This window comes from Emydura macquarii, unplaced genomic scaffold, assembly GCF_026122565.2.
Source record: "Emydura macquarii macquarii isolate MOO-44397 ecotype Brisbane River unplaced genomic scaffold, CSIRO-AGI_Emac_v2 contig_450, whole genome shotgun sequence".
Lineage (NCBI taxonomy): Eukaryota > Metazoa > Chordata > Testudines > Chelidae > Emydura > Emydura macquarii.
The window spans coordinates 6,509,183-6,530,201 of record NW_027130587.1 but is presented as its reverse complement, the minus strand read 5'-3'; the positions used below and the strand labels follow the sequence as shown (position 1 = coordinate 6,530,201).

Sequence of the window (21,019 nt, the reverse complement as noted above, 5' to 3'; positions counted from 1 at the left end):
CTGGTGTCCACCATTCAAGAAGGAAGTTGATAAATTTGAGAGGATTCAGAGAAGAGCCACTAGAATCATTAAAGGATTGGAAAACATGCCCTATAGTGATAAACTATATAGTGAGCTTCTGGAGTGTAACAAAGAAGGTTAAGGGACAGCTTGATTAACATTGCAGGGGAACAGATATTTAATAATGGGCTCTTCATTCTAGCAGAGAAAGGTATAACATGATCCAATGCCTGGAAGTTGAACCTAGACAAATTTGGACTGGAAATAAGTAATTTTTTAACAGTGACAACATTGGAACAAACTTACCAAGGGTTGTGGTGGATTCTCCATCTCTGACTATTTTTAAATCAAGATGGGCTGTTCTTCTACAAGATCTGCTCTAGGAATTATTTTGGGGACGTTCTATGGCCTGTGTTCTACAGGAGGTCAGGCTAGATTCTAGCCTTGGAATCTATGAATATGGAAAATACTCTGACATCGGCCTTCTCCCCTAACCAAGGGAAATCCAGCTCAAGCATTCTCCTGACTGCAGCTGTGCCAATACCATGAAGAGGTGGTCTCTCAAATAGGCTATTAGGATTTTACAGGCAAAAGCCAACTCTTGAAACTCCACCCAGATATCAACAGGCACGCAGTGCAAATCAGAGAGCACTGCTCTGTCATGTGCTCACAGCAAAATAACCCATTTAACAAGCAGGCTGGGGCACTCTGCCATATCTGTCCTGGGTCTGAGCTACAAATAAAAGCAGAAGAAAAGTAATCTATTCACTAAAGAAAGAAAATATAACTGATGATATATTCTTCACAGGGGCTCTTACAAAAACTAATATAAATCCATATTTAGATAGCAACCGCACTTTAAGGCAGAGATTTTCAAAGTCAGTTAGGGAATTTGGCATTCAATCAACTAATATGGCATTCATTTTAATGGGAATTGTATGTCCAAATCCCTTTGGCAGCTTTGAAAACCTCAGTCTAAATACTTTGCTATGGTTAGACCCAGGTAGTTAAACAAGCAGTTTTGGACATCTCAAAGACCTGCCTGAAATTTCCACCTATAAAATATTGAGCAATTTCCTACTCCTATTTTTGGTGATAGGAAGAAAAAAAAAAGCAGCAAGAAATGGCTTTTAAGAAGGAAGAACATGCTGTGGGTAAGGCCACTTCACAGCACTACTCTGTCTCATTAAAGCCAACAGCCATGTCAGGGTATTCAAAAAACTCTGATGGGTCTGGCACTATGCATGCAGTTGCAGTTTCCTGGATTTGGAAAGTAGTAATAGATGGTAAATAGAGGTCAGGTGAGTGAACCCTGCAAATGATCTTACTTCACCAATATTGTACATTCTCGGAAAGAAGGAGAAATGCTCTGCCCTGCCCCACCCCACACCCTGCATTAGCCATCTGTTCATTACAACAACCTGTAATTAATAAAAAGTAAAAAACCATAGCAAACCATCACCTTGGAGCTCTCACTGGCACTTCCCCTGTCGAATTAACACCAACCCACCTTGGACTTGGCCAGGAAAGACCACCTAACTTCTGGGGACATCAAAAAGCTGCAAAACCTAGAAGCTACTGAAAAGCAAAAGCACCTATGTTAGTGCATTGGCAGACCTGGAATGCAAATATGGTAGTAAAAGGATGTTGCTACCCCTGGCATGTACTATAATAGGTCATGCATTCAAAGAGGGCATTCAATGAGTCTCAAGAAGATTGTTCCAATTTTGAAGCATTGTCAGCTAATTTTTCTTCTGCTCTTATGGCTCAACACCTGAGCATGAAATAGGAAAAGCAGAGTTCTCTAGCCAAGAAACAGTTTAACAGTATTTTAACGCATCAACAACAACATTGAAACGTCAGGTCAAATCTGAGCCACATTGCCAGGGAGAGTTATCTTTTCTGGAGTAATCAGAAACTTGCCTAGTAGCAGAATTGTGTCTGCATATTCACACATTAAAGATGGAAATGGGTTTGTCAGAGCAGAGAGTTTGTCCCTCCTTCCGGGGTTGGATACAAAGTGGTGCAATAACGGACATAGCAAAGATATCAAATAATATTAAACAGGATCTCAGCCAAAATACATTTGAACATGCAGAGTCCCCAAATTCTAAGAGACAGTCCTAGCAAATACAGCCATATACAAGATGGGATAAGGGATAATGTGTGCGTCAAGGGAGAAAAAAAAAGTGCAGGTCAGAAAAAAACTGTTCTCCCAAATCAGTTTGTCAAGTATTACAGGTGTTTTTAAACAGCAATTTAAAACACCCCCTTCCTCCTCCCAGTTCAGAAATTGCTTCCAGATTAATTTATGCTTCCATTTATTGTTTTTGCTTTTGTGTTCCTTATTTTGACCTTATTGCTCACTTGCTCACATTTTAAGATGGAGCTTTGACTTTTGGGAAATCACAACTGCTATACACACTGTGTCGTATCTTGTTCTCACGGCTAAGGTGCATGACTGTCATCTTCAGAGACAATAACGATGCCTAGGAGGTACTGGAAATGGAGAATTATCAAAAACACATGGCATTCATCTTTCTCCCTGTTTTAGTATGACTTCTCCAGATTGTGTTGTAAGTAACGCTGACTTTTATTGGGGTACAGGGAGTATTTCGGGCAAGTCACCCAAGGTCTGTGCCAGAGCTAGAACTGTAGGCATTTCTTAAAGCAGCAACACACTTGAAGATCCTGCTGTGTGTCAAGGGCATAACACATCTCCATTAAGCTAAACATACAACAGAAGAGTGGGGGGCAAAGAACATAAGAAGAAATTGCTTAAAAAACATGACAAGTGGCATTTTCCTAGCAGTCCTCATCAAATTCCCTTGTTAGTTCTGAATCTATATTTTTTGCTCCATTCATTTTCTTTGTAAAGAAAATTACTACTTGCAACATTTCCTCCCCTCCAGTGGCATGTGCAGCTGTAGTGAGACCTCTGAATATTTCTGGCGGCTGATGTAGTCAGAAGAGGAACTCCTACGTGAAGCAATAGTATCTCGGCAGGAAAGGGGCAAGTTAAGAACAAATTGGCTGCTAGACATTAGGAAAATGCAACAGGCATCTTAGGGCTGACCTTAATATATGCACAAGCTGCCTCTTGAGAAGTCAAAAGGGAGATGTGGCCAGGAGATGTCTCCCCTCTAGTTAACTGGGAGGCTCTGATTTGTCGAGACACTGCATTAGGGCATTGGTAAAGCTCTCCATGGCGCTGCAAGCGGACACTTGTCTGGCTTCAGCTTAGTCCTGACCATGATGTAGATACTGCCTCAACCTTCAACTTTTTAAAGAAACAATACCAGTGCTCACAGCTCTCATTATTTTATTGACAGTCTCCTGATAACTGGTGTTTTTTTAAAGTCCGAGCTCTCAAAGTTAAGTCATTATGGGAGAATCTCAGCTTCCATTAAAAAAAAAAAAAAAAAGACACCCTATGTTTCTAGCCCTCATGGCTGTGGAGAAAAACTTGAAAATGTGACCCTGAAAGATTCCAAACACAGAAGGCAGATAATAAGAACCCCATTTGCTTGCAACTCTCATGATTCATTGGAAGCCTGACCCAGGATGCTTGTTTTACTGCCAGTATGGGAAATCTCATAGCTCTTCTCTGTAGTAGCTTCTTGGATCTCACTCTTTGGAATCCCCTAGAGTAGAAAAGCCTGCTTCTTTGGCATTCACTTTTGTGGGAAAGCTACACAACCGTCTAAGAATACAGTAAGCTTCTCCTCTTTATAGTCACAGGGAGCTCCAAGACTCTGCCACGTGCACAGCATGCACTCACTCTACCACCCAGCAACTGAGCTCTTAAGATTCCCCCTCCTGCCCGTGATGCCACAGGGACCTCCCTAGCTCTGGCTGGTAGGGCCTATAATCTCCCCCCTCTTTTCCCCTGACCTCAACAAACGCTATAGAAACACTGGACTGTGGATTTTGTGACAGCAGTCTGTGTAATGGATGGTCATGACAGAAGTCATGGGCAGCTCTACTATAGAGATCTTTTCAATTCTATTCTCCATATCCACATACACAGAACTGGCCTATTTTATACTTGATAGATACAATGAAGACTGTCTATCATGTATGCACACTCCTCCTGTTTTGGGAATGAGGAAGCAGAACACTTTTTAGTAGTTCAGTTTCCTACTATCTGTTTTACTGCTCTTTCACTTTTCTGAAAGGGCCTCTATTCAGAGGAATCCCTGCATCTCCAGGCACCGTCTCCTCAGCTTAGATCTTTTACTCCATGACATTTTACGACGGCTAGTTCACCACTACAGGCACATCCTCCTTTCACCTGTTCAGTCACAGTGTGGACAAAGCCTTAGGCTAGGTCTTGATTAGAAAACAGCCAACACGTTTTCAAACATGACCTATTTTCCTAGTCTTGACAGGGCCCTAGAGACCAAAAGAAACCACAGTCACAAAGTGCCTCTGGGCTCATGGGATCCAGTGACCTTGGGCTAACTCATTTCCAACAGAATTTGGCCATGGTTAGTTAGGGAAAATTGAAGACTAAAAATACACAAAGTCAAGCCAACCAGGTACCTCATGCAGGCACATATTGATACGAGCGCATGCCTCAGTGTTATAAAACCATTCAGCCTAGTCCAATCCTACCCAATCCTGCCAGCCCTACATATTATCTTGTGTGCGCTTGCAACTTTCTATGAAGAGACATCACATTTTTCTGTGAAAAACCAACAGCCAGCCAACCTCCTTTTTTGCTAAAAACATGCATCAGAACATAGGTGGGGAAGGGAGGGAGAGAGATCACAGGGTCATCGAACGTGTTGCCTCCAAGGGCTTTATGATCTCTTCAGAGAAGGGAGAATCTCTGGCTTGAAACTAGCTGTGCAAACGTGTGCTGAGAGTTGAAAGTGAGCAAAGCTTCAACTCGGAAAGAGGCAGCTACCATGACCAACATTTCCAAGGACAAAATTACAGCATGTGGGAATTACAGATCTGCAGACAAACCAGCAATCTGTGAGGAATTCAAGTCACCAGGAGAAGCAAATTAGGACCACAATGACAACAGAATTAGACACACTCTCCTTTTAACCCTATCTCTATTTTTAAGAGGGTATTTTTTAAGGGATTCTGTTTGTTTGTTGTTGTGTCATTAAAGATTCCATGAAATTGGGCGGAGAACAACTATTCTGAACCAACCTTCCCCATAATTTGCTCTCATTACTTGGGCTGTGTGAAATTATCCCCATGTGTGCAATTTAAAATAGTGACAGCCAGAATCATGCTGCAAGGAGAAAACCCAGAGTGATCAAGTAACCCTCAGTCAACATGCCATCTAGGAGAGGGGTGGTGATCATGGAGTGTGCAGAGTCTCTCCTTCCTTCTTAGGGCTTTTCCCCAGGCGAGACACGGTGGGCTATGGCTAGAGCTAGAACCCCTATCTTCCTCTCAGCTAAAGCTGGATGGATTGCACCAAAGAATCAACTTCCATCCACATTAAACCTTCCTTGCAACTCTTCTTTTTGGTGACAGTAATTAATGGAACAGTTCATTGAGCTACACAATGCAACTTCAATCCTATTTCCTTGTCCCCCAAAGGAGAATCTGAAACCTGGACAACAAAGACTAAATGCAATGTTGGAAAACACTGGGCCTCCCCAGTAGGAGGTGCAAAACACCGTAGTGCAGAGGTGAGGCAGGGTGTTCTAATTTATGAGATACTACAGTGATGAGTGTGGTATAACAACCAATACAGAATAGAACACAGTAGCACTAGTTGCTACCAACCTGGGACTGAACTGAACTAAGAATCTACAGTGTCTCATCTCCTACTGTCAATCCCTCGAGCCAACTGGTCCCCTTGCATAATTATCTGACTCCTCCACTCCTGGTGGGATAGGCTTTTCTTTAGCTACAGATCTAATGTGAACCTTGTAATATTGCTTTCTGCAGCTCTCAGCACACTCACTGGCAAGATTCCTCAGCAGGGAATCGATCAAAATATCCTTAGTGTTTGTGGACAAAGACAAGCTTCACACCAGTGGGAGACCTAGAAGAAAAAATAACGTGCCTAAAATGCTTAGCAGAGAGAGGAGAAATAGGTCGGCCACTTATCAGTGGGGGCTGCTGGCATGAGAAACCAGATCAGCAGCCGGTGCATATGATGAAATCTGTATGTAATTGCTAGGGGGCCAGGCTGTTCCTAGCAGGGAAACTCAACTCTTCTTCAGTGGGGCTTGAGCCACTATTTACTTCGATTACCTACACAGCTGCCAACTTAAAAAAAAAAAAAAAAAAAAAAAAAGCAAGTGGCCTACAAGCACCATGCATGCAGCATACACACGCAGCTTCATTATCAGCAGCAGGGATTCCAAGCAACAGTCACAGTAAAATTACAAGGGGCACCACACAGCTGACATGGCAGGATCATTTGCTAGGCAAAATATGACTTGCCTTCCTCTCAGCAAACCACATGCTGCACAACAATTTCAACTGCACAGACACACTCCCAGTTTTAAAGGAAAAATAGGCTTTTAAAAAACAATAAAACCAAAGAAGTAGATTCTGCAATCCCTCCACACACACCACTCCAGTCTATTCCTTCAAGCTTACAAATGTTGCAGGCCTGCTGCCAGGCTCACAATTGCCATCATGAATTACCTAAAGACCTGGCTCCTGAGGATGTAGCTACAATGGAACGGAAGTTCTGCATTGCCATTCATTAGTTCTGTCTAGTCACAATGTCATGTCCTTTAATCCGCCTACTACGGATCCTTCATACACACGTGTACAGTAATACCCACGTGAGTAGAGATATGTATGCGTACAACTGTTTACAGCATCAGGACCTTAGACTTGGCATTAGCACCTTTATTGGCAATGTCCTATTTTGCTGGAGGTCTACAAAGGACCAACTTGTTCTGTCCAAAGTGCCCCCTCCCTGCAGGCACTGAATCTCATGGCAAACCTGGGATGGATTCTTTGGGATACTGACTAATAGTCTGCCCAAACAGATATATATACACAGGAGTTCCACCCAAAATGACACTGTCCAGCGTTAGGCCCAGGAATGTCACTAAGGAAGAAAGTTGTTGTTGTGAAGTAGGTTAGGCACATTTTTTTAAAACTACTTTAAAATTGTCAAGTCACTCCCCCATCAAAGTCTCAATTATACATTGTAAATTATATATATTAATATCTAAACAATATAATTATAAGGAATGGATATAATTATAATACATTTTTAAACCACCACACTTTCACAAAGGTATTTTTAAAAATAGAAACTCATTCTGCATGATTATAACACAAGTTCTAGGTCTGCTGCCTCGAAGCTGGACAGCTCGCACAGGGAACCAGAGTCAATACATTCTGTTTCCAGGACAGGAAACTGCAAATGTACTACAGGGAATATCATTCACGATGGTGATGATAACAAACAAGGAAATAAATACACTAGGGTCTTATTGCAAGGAAAACATTTTGACATTCCTCCCATAAAAAGTGGCAAAACTGTGTTGCTATGAAACAAACCACTATAGAAAGAACTATTCTAGCCAAGCTCATGCAAACAATGAGAAGTATTTTTTTAATATACAGACTACTTGACAAGTGTCCCTTTATATCAGGATTCCTGGCCAAAATGATGATTAATCAAATTAACAGTTCCATTATCTCAGTCCAGTCCCTAGTGAACTGATGTCCACATCATAGTTGATGCTACTTGGTACTTTTGGCAGGCTCTGCACAGAGACCAGAAACTGAACAGGCCATGGAGACTGAACTCCTCTCACGGCTAGGCTTTGTCTAGCCTCATCTTTTTAACTCACCGTTGCTAACACTGGTGCTGCTAGAACTGACACTGGTTTAAACGGTCTCTTTAGCTCAGGGGTGACATACACAAAGGGGAAGGAATGAAGAAACTTATACTTCCACTGCACATGCCCTACACGTTCAGTGACCAGAGGACCCAATCTCCATGCCATTCATTCCAACGCTTTGTAAACTTTAAATGAATAATTTCATAATTGTGTATGTGAAAAACAAATATTTTTTAAGGATCCCCCACCAACTATAACGAAGAAGTTAAGTAATCAGATACATGAGGGTTTAATGGATGCACAGACTCACACAGTCCTCATCAGAATATTATCTGAGCACCTGAGTTCTAATTTTGGCTCTACCATGCATTTGCTCTGGGCAAGTAAATGGGGATAACAATTCCCGTGGATGCAAGAAACTATTAGTGGACACTGGCAGCATGCTCTGAAGATATAAAGCAAAGCACTACATACCAGTGTTAAGTATTAATGACAAAGAGTCAGGTTCAAATTGTAAAGGTAAATTTGACAAAAGCAAAGAAATTCAGAATAAAATAAATCTGCTTGCCTCTCCTTTTCCCCCGCCTGTTATCCATTTCCCTAGTTACGGTACAGCATTTCACAGCTGCCTTTTAAGAGCCAGTTATTTAATTAGCTGAATCATGATTAGAAAAACCATTAAGAACGTGAACAGTTGCCAAACGAGGGCCTGATTCAGCAAAGCATTGACACGTTTAGCTGCAAGCATACAAGTAATCCTCTCCTCCTTTAGGGAAGCACTTAAGCACGTGCTTTTCTCAGTCAGGGACTGAGAGACTCAGCAGCCTTTGCAAGGACACTGTATTGTGCCTCAGTGGAAGCACAGGTAGGCTTTCACGGGGAATCATCATCTAAAAGTACGGCTCTTTGCACTGTGTTGGCTGTGTAACACATTCAGTCCACATGTGATATTGACAGAGACATTATCATTTATTCTTTGGCCAAGGGAAACTCCTCCACCTCTCTAGTATGCCCAGTTCCCATGAGCTCAGAGCTTGACCTAAAAGGTCATTGAATTAACCAGAAAGATTCCTATTCACTTCAAGAGTCTGATCCAAAGCTTGTTGAAGAACAATACTGCAGATCCCAGAACTGATCACTGTCTCTAAGACCATGAGCCAACCTCCAGAAGATGTTCGCCTATGCCAAGTTCCAGCCTGCTGAGGAATAAAACATACAAATGAAAAGCCTTCAAAACTACAGGTTTTATGATGGAAATGGCACATGACCCTGAACTACAGTGGTGCTACTAAGGCACAGCTATAATGAAACAGGCGAGAGAAGTAATCTCATTTATTTTATTGCTTTTTCATTTCTGCTGTACAGTTCAAAGCACTCCACAGAGCTGGCAGTCTACAGTACTCTAAGTGCTAGGGGAAACTATTACAAATAGCTCATGAATATCTGGTGCTTGAATAAATACAAAAAGTAAATTAAATTAACACAGATGGACGAATTACAGGTATCCATTCCCAAAATGCCAACTGCTCTGCAGAGGGTGGGTGGGTGGTATTGTGTGTGGTGCAAGTGCGTGTTTTATTTTCCTAGTCCCAGAGCATTCAGTCCTTACTACTATGACATATACCTGTCTGAGTTTGGCTTTAGTATGGGAATTATTGTTATCTATCACTCCAACAGATCTGACTCAGGATTTGGAATCTCCTCCCTGGTGGTACTGTAACTGTTTATGGACCTTGTTTTCAGATTCAGATGTAAATATTACATAAATATTGGCTTCTCTTATACAAGGGGATCACAATACTTCTGTGTCTTGCAATAACACTTTTCTTTTTCCAACTAGAGCCATCATAAGCAGCATGGCAAAAAGTTGATTAGCAAAAGCCCTAAATGTGCTGCACGCAAGCAAGAGCACCCAAAATAAATGGCTGGCAATGAGCAATTCAGTATTTTCTTTACTATGTGAGAAGAGATGCAAGGTGAAGAAGTGGCCTCTGAGTTTAAAATAAGGATATTGTCAAACATTTCTCATTACTAGAATATAACCTATACCTCTGAAACACAGCATCCAATCAGGGTATTATGATATCATATACACAAAGCCTAAACAAAGTGGGCCCAATTCTCCTCCCATTTAGACCAATTTTTACACTGGAGTTGCCTTCAATGTTATGTCTAATTTACGCCAGTTATAAGAAAATCAGGGCCAATTTATTTTGGAGAAAAATCATTTCACATTGACAATATGAGACATTTCAGAAGTTCACATTTGCAATGTGAAAAGGGCCATTTTGTTTAAAAATCTTGTGGAGCAAGAATTCAGTCAAAATAGAAAAACTAAACCTGAGATTTTAGTATGACAATATTTTTGTTGACTCATATTATTCACTATGACCCAAATTCAGTCACACGCTTCGCTTTACGTACCTGGTAGTCTCACTAAAGTCATAGGGACCATTCACATGCTTAAAATTATGGGCAAGAATAAGCGTTTTGCTGAAATGGGACTCATGGCCAATTTTTAGATGTAACAATTTCTCTCGTTGTCTTCAATGTTATGATGTTGCAATAACACATTCTTTCCACTTTCCCATCCCGCAACAGTGGAAATCTAATAGGCAGAAAGACCAGGGTTGGAATGGTCAGGAAACTTGTTGTTCAGCTCTCAGTGGAACACAGTTCTAATCTGAGCATTGCAGCTGCGAGCCACAAGTGGCTCCCCAAGAGCTGACCCTGTGGGCATTTGTTCCTGCATACATATATAAGATTACCCTGAATGTTAGTTGGCAGTTTTGGCTACTAGGAAATAACATCAAGAATATTTTAAATGTATTAAAATTAGTGTAGCTGTGGCAATATTAGAATGTTAATGGCCTAAAAGTAAAGGGGGAAAGAGCTGTAGGGGTTCTATGGTGTATTAGAAAAGACAGAGCAAACATTTTTCCTTTAAACTTTGTACTATAGGAAGAAATATTTCCACAGCTAACATTGTTAATAGCATCACAATGTTATGCTAATTATTATTTGTTTAGCACTGGCAACGTGCTTGGAACTGAACAGGAAAAAGCATACGGTCCCTGCTCTGGACAGCTTAAAATACAGTTAACTCAGCATCTCTTACCAGACATTTCTTACAAAGATCTGTTCAATTGATGGAGACTCAAGAACTACTGGACTTGGTCAACCCATGTAAGATCAAGTTATCTAACTAACATTATCAAGGCTGGCAGGCCTAAAATGGACCTTTTCAAACATAAGCATCCTAAACAAAACACTGAAACATAGCTCAGATCAATGCTTAGGGATATAAAAAGGAGGGTTGAGTATCTGCATGGAGATTTCATGTGTGGGAACTGGATGTCCTGTTATAATATATATGTTTTAAAATTAGATGCCTTACTCAAGAAATATGAACAAAGAGTGCCTGACCATCTGCTAGCTCCCAGAACTGCACACATTAGAGCACTACCTTCCCCGAGGCAACCCTAAAACAAATGGTGTATACGAACAAATATAGAGATAATCAAGCTCATTACTGCAGCTCTAGGACATGTGGTGAAATATTCTGGTAAAAATTAAAGGAGGATTTAAAACCCATTCTGAATTATGATGGGCAAGATCCTTCTTTCAGTTCTGCACAGAATTACTCTGCCTCACCAGCCGTGCTCATGGGTGTGGATCACTCTCCTGCAGACAGAGCGAGCCTCTGATACCCACCTGGAGCCAAGGGTAAAGTTAACTTTAAACAGTATTGGACTGAACTCTGCAGACCTTGCCCAGATAAAACTCCTGTGGATTTCAGTGAGACTTTTATCTGAGTAAGGTTTCCACGGTTTCAACGATTCTTACTTTTTGCACAATCATCAAGTACACTAAGTGCTCACATACTAAATAGTTACTGGTAACCCTTTACTTACAATACAGATAACGTTAAGAAGAACAGCCAGGCTAAGAAAAAATAAGTAGTTAACTGTGTTCTTTTAATTACACGATTATTAGCAGAAGTCTGAACAAGGAGCAAAATGGAATATAGCAGTTTTGGGTCAATGCAGTCTTTTTTTTTTTTTTTTTTTTTTAAATCATCACCACATGCCAAGGCTAAAAGGATTATCATTCCAGCATGTGGTTTTCTCGTTCTGTCGGCCAAGCTCTGAGCTATCCTCTGCAGCTTGCCCTCAACTTTTCCCTCTGCTGTTCTGTTCAGCCACTGCAGACACTAGCCTCCTCCAGGAGAAATTCAAAAAGACTGTGGGAGAGAATATTGTTCAGCAACAATCAGAGGCCTGTGCATGTGGACTTTAGAGGGCAGAATTTAGCTCGTTTCAGGCATATGGCTGGATTTGGACTCCAATTTGTCATCTTCTCTTTCTTTGTGAATTTAGTGATGGCAGAAGATGGCAGATTAAGAGCCTTGAAGAAGGATGATTGAGATCAATCCAAAAACCTGACACCAGACACAGGCAGCAGCAGCAACACAATGTATCTATCTTTGGTACTTACATGGTCCTCAAAACTGTAAGATCTGAGTGCCTCACAATGTTTATCCTTAACACCCTGTGACAGAGTGCAGGGCTAGTGTCCCCATGCTGCAAAAGGGAACTGAGGCAGAGAGAGTAAGTGACTTGCCCAGGGTCACCCAGGATGTCTATCATGGAGAAGGAATTGAACACCTGAATCTCCAAACTAAAGTTCTAACCACTGGACCATTCTTCCTCTTACAAGTTTCTCAACATTGCCCTGCTAACATGCCTCACTGCAGCCTTGGAGGGACCACCTCTATAAAGGATTAGGGTATTTTGGACTTAATGACTCATTCTATCCTTGGCCTCTCTGCTGAGGACTAGTAATGAGAGTTCCTAGCAGTGCCAAATGTGGTGATGGCTTTTGTGACATGAATAGCTGTGCACCAAGAAGTGGAATGAAAGCACCAGCTTATTCCACATAGGCCATCAAGCAGCCATCAGATGGCAACTTTCAGTCACTCCAGGCCAGGGCTAGTGACCAAAGAGATAAAAGATTCTACATTCCATTAGTTATCCAATTTTCATCAGAGTCTGCCTTTCCTAACTATTTGTGCTGCTGTATGAACCGGAAGCATGGAAATGCGTGTCCCCTTTCTTTTACTTCCTTTTAGTGCAACTTCACTGAAATAGCTAAGTTACACTAGATATAGTTGGAGAAAAACCTCACACTGAATGTCCTAGTGTAGTTATTCAAATGTCTCCATCGCTGACAATGGTATTTTCAAATGAAACATTACAATTCACATTAAAAGGTATTTAAAAATATCTTCCAATGATCATCATTATATGTACGTATTCATCAGATTAGACACCCACTGGAAAAAAAATTGCCAATATTTTTTTAAAGGATATTTATAGATCATGGATATATCATTTATATTCATATATCATGAACAGACCCAGTTTTTGGAAAGTTAAACTAGTACAGACCCATAATGCAACATTCCCAAATGAGTCTGAGGGGATTTTTTTTTAAACTAGTACTGCATTCTCATTCGTACCTTTGTAGCAGAGTCATTAGACACTGTTTGAGGCTCACAACACACCCAGCATGCTGCATAAAAGCATTAGACCAATGAGATAACAAACATTTTTAAATCACAAGTATTTCAAAACCATTTATAAAGATCTGAAGTAAGAACTATGACCTTTCATAGGAGGGGAAAGACACCAGACTTTAATCAACAGACTGCTAAGCTACCTGGTAAGCAATCAGGTTACCTATGATGTGCAGCCTATATGCAGTAATAAGAAATAAATGTATAATAAAACACAAGTGGTCTGATGGACTTTAACCCAGTTCAATTCAGCACTCCCTTAACGCATGGTTACAAAGTTCCTACACTCTCGATCCTGAAAGTTTTTCCACGTGCCTTCCATACGGATGGATATAAGCACAGAGATTCTGTGTGCCTGATTATATTACAAGTATTCATAGGATGAAGATTATCAAGTATTTACCAGAATCTAAAAGCCTTGTTACAAAAGGTTTTATTCAATAACTGCAATAAAGTACAATACGTTGGGGGGTGGGGGAGAGAGAAACTAGCTGACACCTACCAAGGAGCATATCATAAAATGTATGAGAGTTTAAAAAACTAACTATAATAATGAAGATACAGTTAGAATCTGGAAAACACAATTCACAGAGAAGAAAAATGCTTCTAATAAGCCTAACGTGACTTCACATGAAGTGTAAAATGATCTAGGCCAAATCCTACCAATTCACACAAAAGCTGCCACAATAGAATGTAGCTGGATATGCCATAAAGCCCATCCAGTGTAAGAAGCACCCTTCCACTACAGGACAGGCAGGATGTCACTTCACACAACTCGCCTTTGTGCTGCAGAGTGTTTCTTATTGCTGTTTTCTGCAATAGCAGTATAATCTCACTGCTGCTGGCATGCACTTAATTGTACAGTGCTTCCTGAACTTTGATTTAGTCACTCCCATTACCCAATTAAACCACTCCCCTTGTGATCCTGTTGCACATTCCTGCCCTGCTTGCTGGGTGTATCTCATGAGCACCATGGTTGGGCAACAAGTTATGCACACTGCTATTTGCACAAAGATCTGTGGCTATTTTCCACCTTATTCTTTCTAACACACAGTTCCTTCCACAACCAACACCTATGTTACAGCAATGCTGAGTTTAGCTCAACAAAAGTTGAAAAATGAAGGTCTTAAGCTGCCACTCCATGCTTTCTGCACTCTTACCAAAAGCACTGAGCATATTCTCGCTACTGGGATATTCCAACCAGGGACTAACTGATTTCTTTATAATAGTATAACTATTAGTTTGTTAACTGTGTAAAGCTCTTTGGGATCCTTCAGAATTAAATGCACTACGTACGAAGGTAAGATACTGCTACAGAAAATGTGAATAGGTAAGATTGGCCTTTTTAATTTGTTAAATGTCCTTGCATTTCAGAATTAATGTTGAATCTCTCTAATCTTGTTAGCACAGCTTGTGCTGTCCAGTAGTAAACTTGACTTTTTAATTTAATTGGCAATGTATACATATGTATATAACTAGTGTGAAGAGTTGGGTTGGCAGCTATATATTGTAGTGAAAGGCCAAGTCTCTTCAGGATTGTACAAATGATTAACACAAAAATGTGGTCATTATTGAGGTACGGATTTTACAAAGAAAGTGATATAAGAAAATTAACTATCAAACCTAAACCTAAGGTTCACTCTGCGTCATAGAGGTAACCAAACTTGAAAAGATGTTGATCGCAGGAGTCAGAACACACCTAGTGTGTGTGACCTTGGGCAAATCACTAAATCGCTTTTAACTCTGTCTCCATTACAGATGGGGAAACTCTGGCAGTAACAGGTACTTCACAGGGGTGTTGTGAGACTTAATTTACATTTTAAAACATTATCCTTAAATGAAAGGTGTTACAGAAATGCAAAGTACTACTGTTTAATAAGGAGGAGGAAAGATGATGAAGTGAGACTACTGTCATAGTCATCAATGGGAACAACAAAAGCTCATTCATGACATAATCGCAGAGCTGCATTCCAAAGCTCTGAAGATAACAGGTCTTCTGCCGAAACTTCACTAAAGAAGAGAATAAGGCAGGTATCACCCAGACCCTTGGAATGCAGCTCTACAATGATGTCAGACTCACAGGTGATCTTTAATGTCTTCAGATTACTATTCTCTCTTTTATTTCCTCATGATTTCCCTTCCTTATAGCAGCAACACCAACATACTTTTTAAAACAACAGATTTCTACTCCACAGAAAGTCATCGGATCAGATGTAAGCTATGTTTTCAGTATGCTTCATGATATCTTAAGACAATTACAGAAAGTGATTTTCCTTAAAGTCATTATTATTTAGTACAGTGGTAATCAAGCTTTTCCATATCAGGTACCACCCCATGAAACCCCATGACATCTAGCTGTGACCTTCCCCTCCTATTTATCACTATGGAAAGGGTAGATGGCTGTGATTCCCAGACATTTGCTACCCACAAATGTTCAGAACCCCTAGTTCAATGTGTGTGTATAATGTTATAAAAAGATCTACCATCCCCTGTATAGTAGTTTACTTTAAACTTTTGGGATACACTTTCTTAAACAGCAGAAAAAACAAATCAGTCCACAGCAGAGGTCCAGCTCCATCTCACTAGTGTACTTCTAATTCCCATGAACTTCAAAGGAAGTTTTGAGTGCCCAAGGATTGCAACACTGGGTCCTAATCTGTGGCTTACTGGATAGAGCACTGAACTGGGACACAGGAGCCTGGGTTCTATTCCAGGCTCTGCTACTGACCTGCTGGGTGAGTCACTTCATCTCTATGCCTCAGATTCCTATCTGTAAAATGGGCATAATGATACCAACTTCCTTTATAAAATGCTTTGAGACCTACTCCCATAAACCACTATTTAAGGGCAATGTATGCTATCTAAGACCACATGAAAGATCTACTATGGAGTTTTAAACTACATGGAAATACATACTATCTTGACTCATTTCAACATCACTGGTGCAATGAAACCAAAACTAATCAAAAAGAAAGTGTGTGACTCAACCTCCCCACTCAAAAACTGCAAGAAAACTAAACTCACTATACCCAGTTTCAACGTGCCTAGGCAAAACAGTGTAGACACAAAGAAATAACAATACCTTTTTGTTTGAGTCTGCTGCAGCAATGAAGAGCAAGAAGTATTTGGGATGGAGAGTTTTTCCCCTCTCACTTAATCTCCTTGAATTGATGGAATTCATGTTCTTTAATTTCTATGTGGTTAGTTGGCAATATTTTGGGATTCACATTTTAAGTGTATAAAATAAAAAGTTGGCTAAAATACATATTTGCAAAACTTTAAAATATGTGTATTACTGACCAGATAGCCCACAACGGTTGTAATAATGCAAGTGCAAATATGGATTCTTCCTTCAAAGCCAAAGATTTTACATTATTCTTTATAGGTAAAAAGAGGAATAATCTGAGTCAGAAACCAATGGCAGTGTGACATCAACTCTATGGCTTAAGTAAACGCAGCTTCTGACTCAGTTTCCCCTTCTATAGTGGGGATGCTTGACTCTCTCTCATCATCCTATTGCGATAATTAAAGTTTATAAAGTGCTTTGAAGATTTAAAGAGCTACATGTACTAATTATTACCTGTCTTGAGACACGAACTGGATTTCTGCTAACCAAATTCATACACAAATACCTGTCACACTATCATATAGTGTGTACCATAGGTTTAAGATAATAACATATATGTTTTCTTATAAAATAGTTTTATGGAAAGTAGTTTTTGAACTCAGTAGCCACACCATTTTTACTATCTCAGCTGTTTTACTGGACTGAATTAAAATATTTCATGTTCTGAATTAGTAACTTTCAAAATATCATTTTGAAAAACAAATATCAAGTTAGAGAACACCAGAAGAACCTGGACCTTTTTTTTTTTTTTTTTTTTTTTTTTTTGTATCAAACTCCAAAACTCATTTCAGCAAAATCTGGCTCCTAAACTAAAATTTTTTATGTCAAGAACAAGCCAACAGCTAAATTTTACATTTTAGTTATCAGCCCCTTCAAAACTAGGATCTGGGTTGGAAATGGTGAAAACCTTAGAGTCAGGTCTGGTGCCATTATACGGTGGTCAGCTGGCATTTATATGCTCTTTTTGGACAGACATTTCCTGGCCTTCCAACAAATGAAGATATTCAATTTCTCCCCTGTCAGAGGATCCCTTCCCTTTTTTCCTGCTGCCAGAAAAATCATATACTATGTCTCTTTACTGGAGCTACTGTAACAAACAGGTGAATGTAATGAGTGCCCCCTCCTTTTTTTTCTTTTTAGTTCTACTTAGAGAAAACTGATTTCCTGCAAATAAGCAAAACCCTCAAAAAAAAAAAAAATCCCTGATGCTTTTCAACCTGCATCTTCTGTACCAGAGGGATTTCCATTTTCTGTGCACAAAAATTACACTAGGAAATCACAGTGACAGAAGAGTAACCTGATATATTCAGGCCTGATCCTGCAAGATGCTGAGGATGCTCAATGTCTTGCAGGATTGGGCCCTTAAATATCAGACAGGAATCCCTTTACAAAAAATGAGGTAGCATAACAACTAATTTCCCTATTTAAACAGACATGATAAAATATGAATTAAACTGAAACTATTTCTTAAATGTGGGTCTAAATTGCGACATACTTTCCCTGTTCCCTCCAAATTTACACTGTTTCTAAGACAGTCTAAACAAAAACACAGATTTTTTTGAGTACTGCATATCAAGTTGGTTCTTAGAAATTAAAAATGCATGTATATAGATGTCTTTACACACAGAAACCCTATTTATAGCTCTGAAGATAGGAATTATCAACATAGAAAACATTAAAATAAATATTATAGTACGTGTGTCAGTTTAATACCAACAGGCCTACTACATACCTAATTTCACAGACTTCAATAAGCGTTTTCCTCCCTGCTGTTACTGCCTGACAAGAATAAATGAAGAGTCCCACTAGGGGCTGTACAGTAAACATCTTAAGACATATTTGTTCCTAAACTGGGCTTCACAATAATACTGATTGCTTGGGCACAAGATGCAGACTGCCTTCCAGACATTACAGCATGTAAAATTTATCCATGAAGGAGTGCACAATTTTGAGACGTTTATCATCCGAGGGAAATATACACTTTACAAAATGCAATGCGGCTGTATCACTGCTCCTGCAGCTTGTTCCATTATAAGCCAGCAAAACCCTAAATCATTTTCTTGCTCTGTTGTCATCTATTAAGGAGTTCCACAAATAAGGAATCCTCTTTGGTTAAGAAGCAAAGGATGGCCTTCCCCATACTCCTCCCATGAAATTACATGTTTTCTATGACCCATCAAAAACAAAGCAGAGGTGATTTGTTTCTGTGTGGTTTTTCAAAAGAAACAGGCAAGTGAATGCAATTCCAAGGCCCAAATTTCAAAGTACATTTTATCTGTCCGAAAGCAGCTGCACCTGCCACCCAGGGCATTTTGCACTATTCATGAATTTGCCAGCGTTTCTCCCATCAATCCATGAATTCACACACTTCATGTGCATTGTCAGGGCTGTGTAGCCTACAGCTTTCTTTAGTGATTGAATATTTATGCTATCACTAAACCAAACAAAAGAGTAATTTTCAGTTTCTACAGACCTGTGCAATTAAGATAGCATAGAAGATAAGAAGAGAATCAGCACAATAGGAGCTAATTACAATATATGGACCAGCTTTTACCTAGTGCTAAATTATTATAACTGAGCCATCCTGAAACTGGGATTTATTTGTTTATCAGACTAGTTGTCTTCTGACCTGTACTAGGAGAGATGTACCTCTATGTGTCACTGCTTGTGCATTTCCTGCCTAGTAATGGATAAAGACAATTGTACTAAAAGCATTTTCTTCCCATCCACTACACAAGGAGGAGAGATTCCTGGTTTGCAGCCTGCTAGAATAGATCCCCTCCCTTTGAAAAGCATGCCTCTTGCTCCCAGTCAGCGACGGGGATAAAACTGCACCTCCTGTGTCCCAAGCATCAGACATTTCCAATACAAAAGGATCCTTCCTTCCAGGTGCTCTATGAACCCATTCCTCTCCCTGCTGGGAGCGATTGTCACAAACCAGATCCCCTGGGACTTTATCCTTTTGTATACATCCATAAGCCACAGAGCTGCATTTCCAGGAGCCCTGCTCTAACAGCATGCGCAGGATGCTGAGTGGATGGAAGGCAGAACAGTTGGAGAGACGGAGGAAAGCGGTGGACAGACGAACCGAGGAACAAATGAACAGAGAAGTGGGAAAAAGGAGGGGGTGAATGAGAGGGAGAGAGGGCTAGAATGGGAAACCAGAGAGGGACCAGAGAACGACTGGGATGGAGAGAAATACGAACGAGAGGCGGGAGGGAGGAATGAACAGGACGGCGGAAGGATGGCTACGGCAGAGGGATGGAGAAGCAGCGGGGCGGCGAGCGAGGGGCCCGGGGCCCTGCCCCTTACCTGCCACCGTGTACCTGTCCAGGTAGTTGAGCACGTTCCCCACGCTGAGGATGCCGGCGGCCGCTACCCTGGCCCTGCCCAGGCTGGGGGGCTTGTTGCGGGCGGCCAGGCGCTCGGGGCTCTTGCCCGCGGGCGGGGGGTTCATCCTGACCGACAGCGTCTGCACCTCGCCCTCGGCGCTCCGGCCGCAGCAGCCCCGCTCGCCCCCCTCCTCCTCCTCCTCTTCCTCCTCGTCCCCCGCTCGGAGCCGCCCGCTGCAGCCCGGGCTGCCGGCCGAGGAGCCGCCGCTCTCCAGGCACATCATGGGCTGCGGGCGGCGGCTGGGCCCGGAGGGGCCGGGCAGAGACGCCAGCGGGGCAGGCTCAGCGCCGCATCCCGCAGCCGGCTCAGCCTCCGCTCCTGCTTGCGGGGCCGGCCGCCGCCAGCCGCTCTGACAGGCAGCGGGGTGCGCTGGGCGGGCGGCCCCGCAGCCCTGGCTCCGCCCCGCCCCGCCCGGCTCCCGCCCGCCCTGCGCGGCGCTCAGCCACCGGGGACCCGCGCCCCGCCTGGCTCCCCCGACAGGCGACCCGCCGAGCGGGGCCCCGCGCCCGCAGGGAGCGCCAGGCACGGCGGAGCCGCCCCAGGGCCCAGCCTGGACAGAGGGCGCCCGCCCTCCGCCCCCCGGCGGTACCTCGCCCGCTCCAGCCCCACCTGCAGTCCCCTGCTGCCCGCAGAGCGGAGCATCCCCCTCCAGTCCCAGTCCACGCACCGCCTCCCCCCCTGCACAGCACAGCACAGCCCAGCCCAGCCCAGCCCCGCCCGCCCTTCAGAAGGGATCCCCTCCTCTCCCCACACACCGCCAGGCACCCCTGGGGCTGGCCCCGCATGTCCGCCCTGCAGATCTCCCCCGCCAGACTCCCGCGGCGCTGGGCGCCTGCAGCCACACACACAGGCTGGCCGGCCCGCCCAGGGACCTGCAGAGCTCCCCAGCTGGCTACAGGGTCACAACGGTAACAGGAGCGTGCAAGTCCCTTCGTGTTCATGGGGGCCTTCAGACCAGTCTGAGTTCAGAGTCCAACAGTTTCAGAGTGGAAGCTGGGTTGAGATGTTGTCAAGGGAGGTGCCTTGTGCATTATTTCCTCCATTTTTTCAGCCTGGAGCCTAAGGCAGAGAGGACCCGCCCTGTCTGAGGCTCTGTACCTTGTCATCATTTTACAGCCTTACACAAGGGGTGTA

At 42.2% G+C, this 21,019-nt stretch overlaps 1 protein-coding gene and 1 long non-coding RNA gene across 3 annotated transcripts in view; both read right to left on the bottom strand.

Moving 5' to 3' along the window:
- Positions 1-20,108, bottom strand: part of SPNS2 (SPNS lysolipid transporter 2, sphingosine-1-phosphate) — a 151,948-nt gene extending 131,840 nt beyond the window's left edge. For both annotated transcript variants that reach the window (XM_067537879.1, XM_067537880.1), the window contains exon 1: positions 19,805-20,108. In XM_067537879.1, the coding sequence (XP_067393980.1) occupies positions 19,805-20,108 (304 nt within the window). The remainder of the gene's footprint in view (positions 1-19,804) is intronic.
- A 702-nt stretch (positions 20,109-20,810) lies between these two features.
- The window catches only part of LOC137146553 (uncharacterized), a 41,189-nt gene continuing 40,980 nt past the window's right edge, over positions 20,811-21,019 (bottom strand). The window contains exon 3 of the long non-coding RNA XR_010917971.1: positions 20,811-20,944. This is a non-coding gene — a long non-coding RNA (uncharacterized lncRNA). The remainder of the gene's footprint in view (positions 20,945-21,019) is intronic.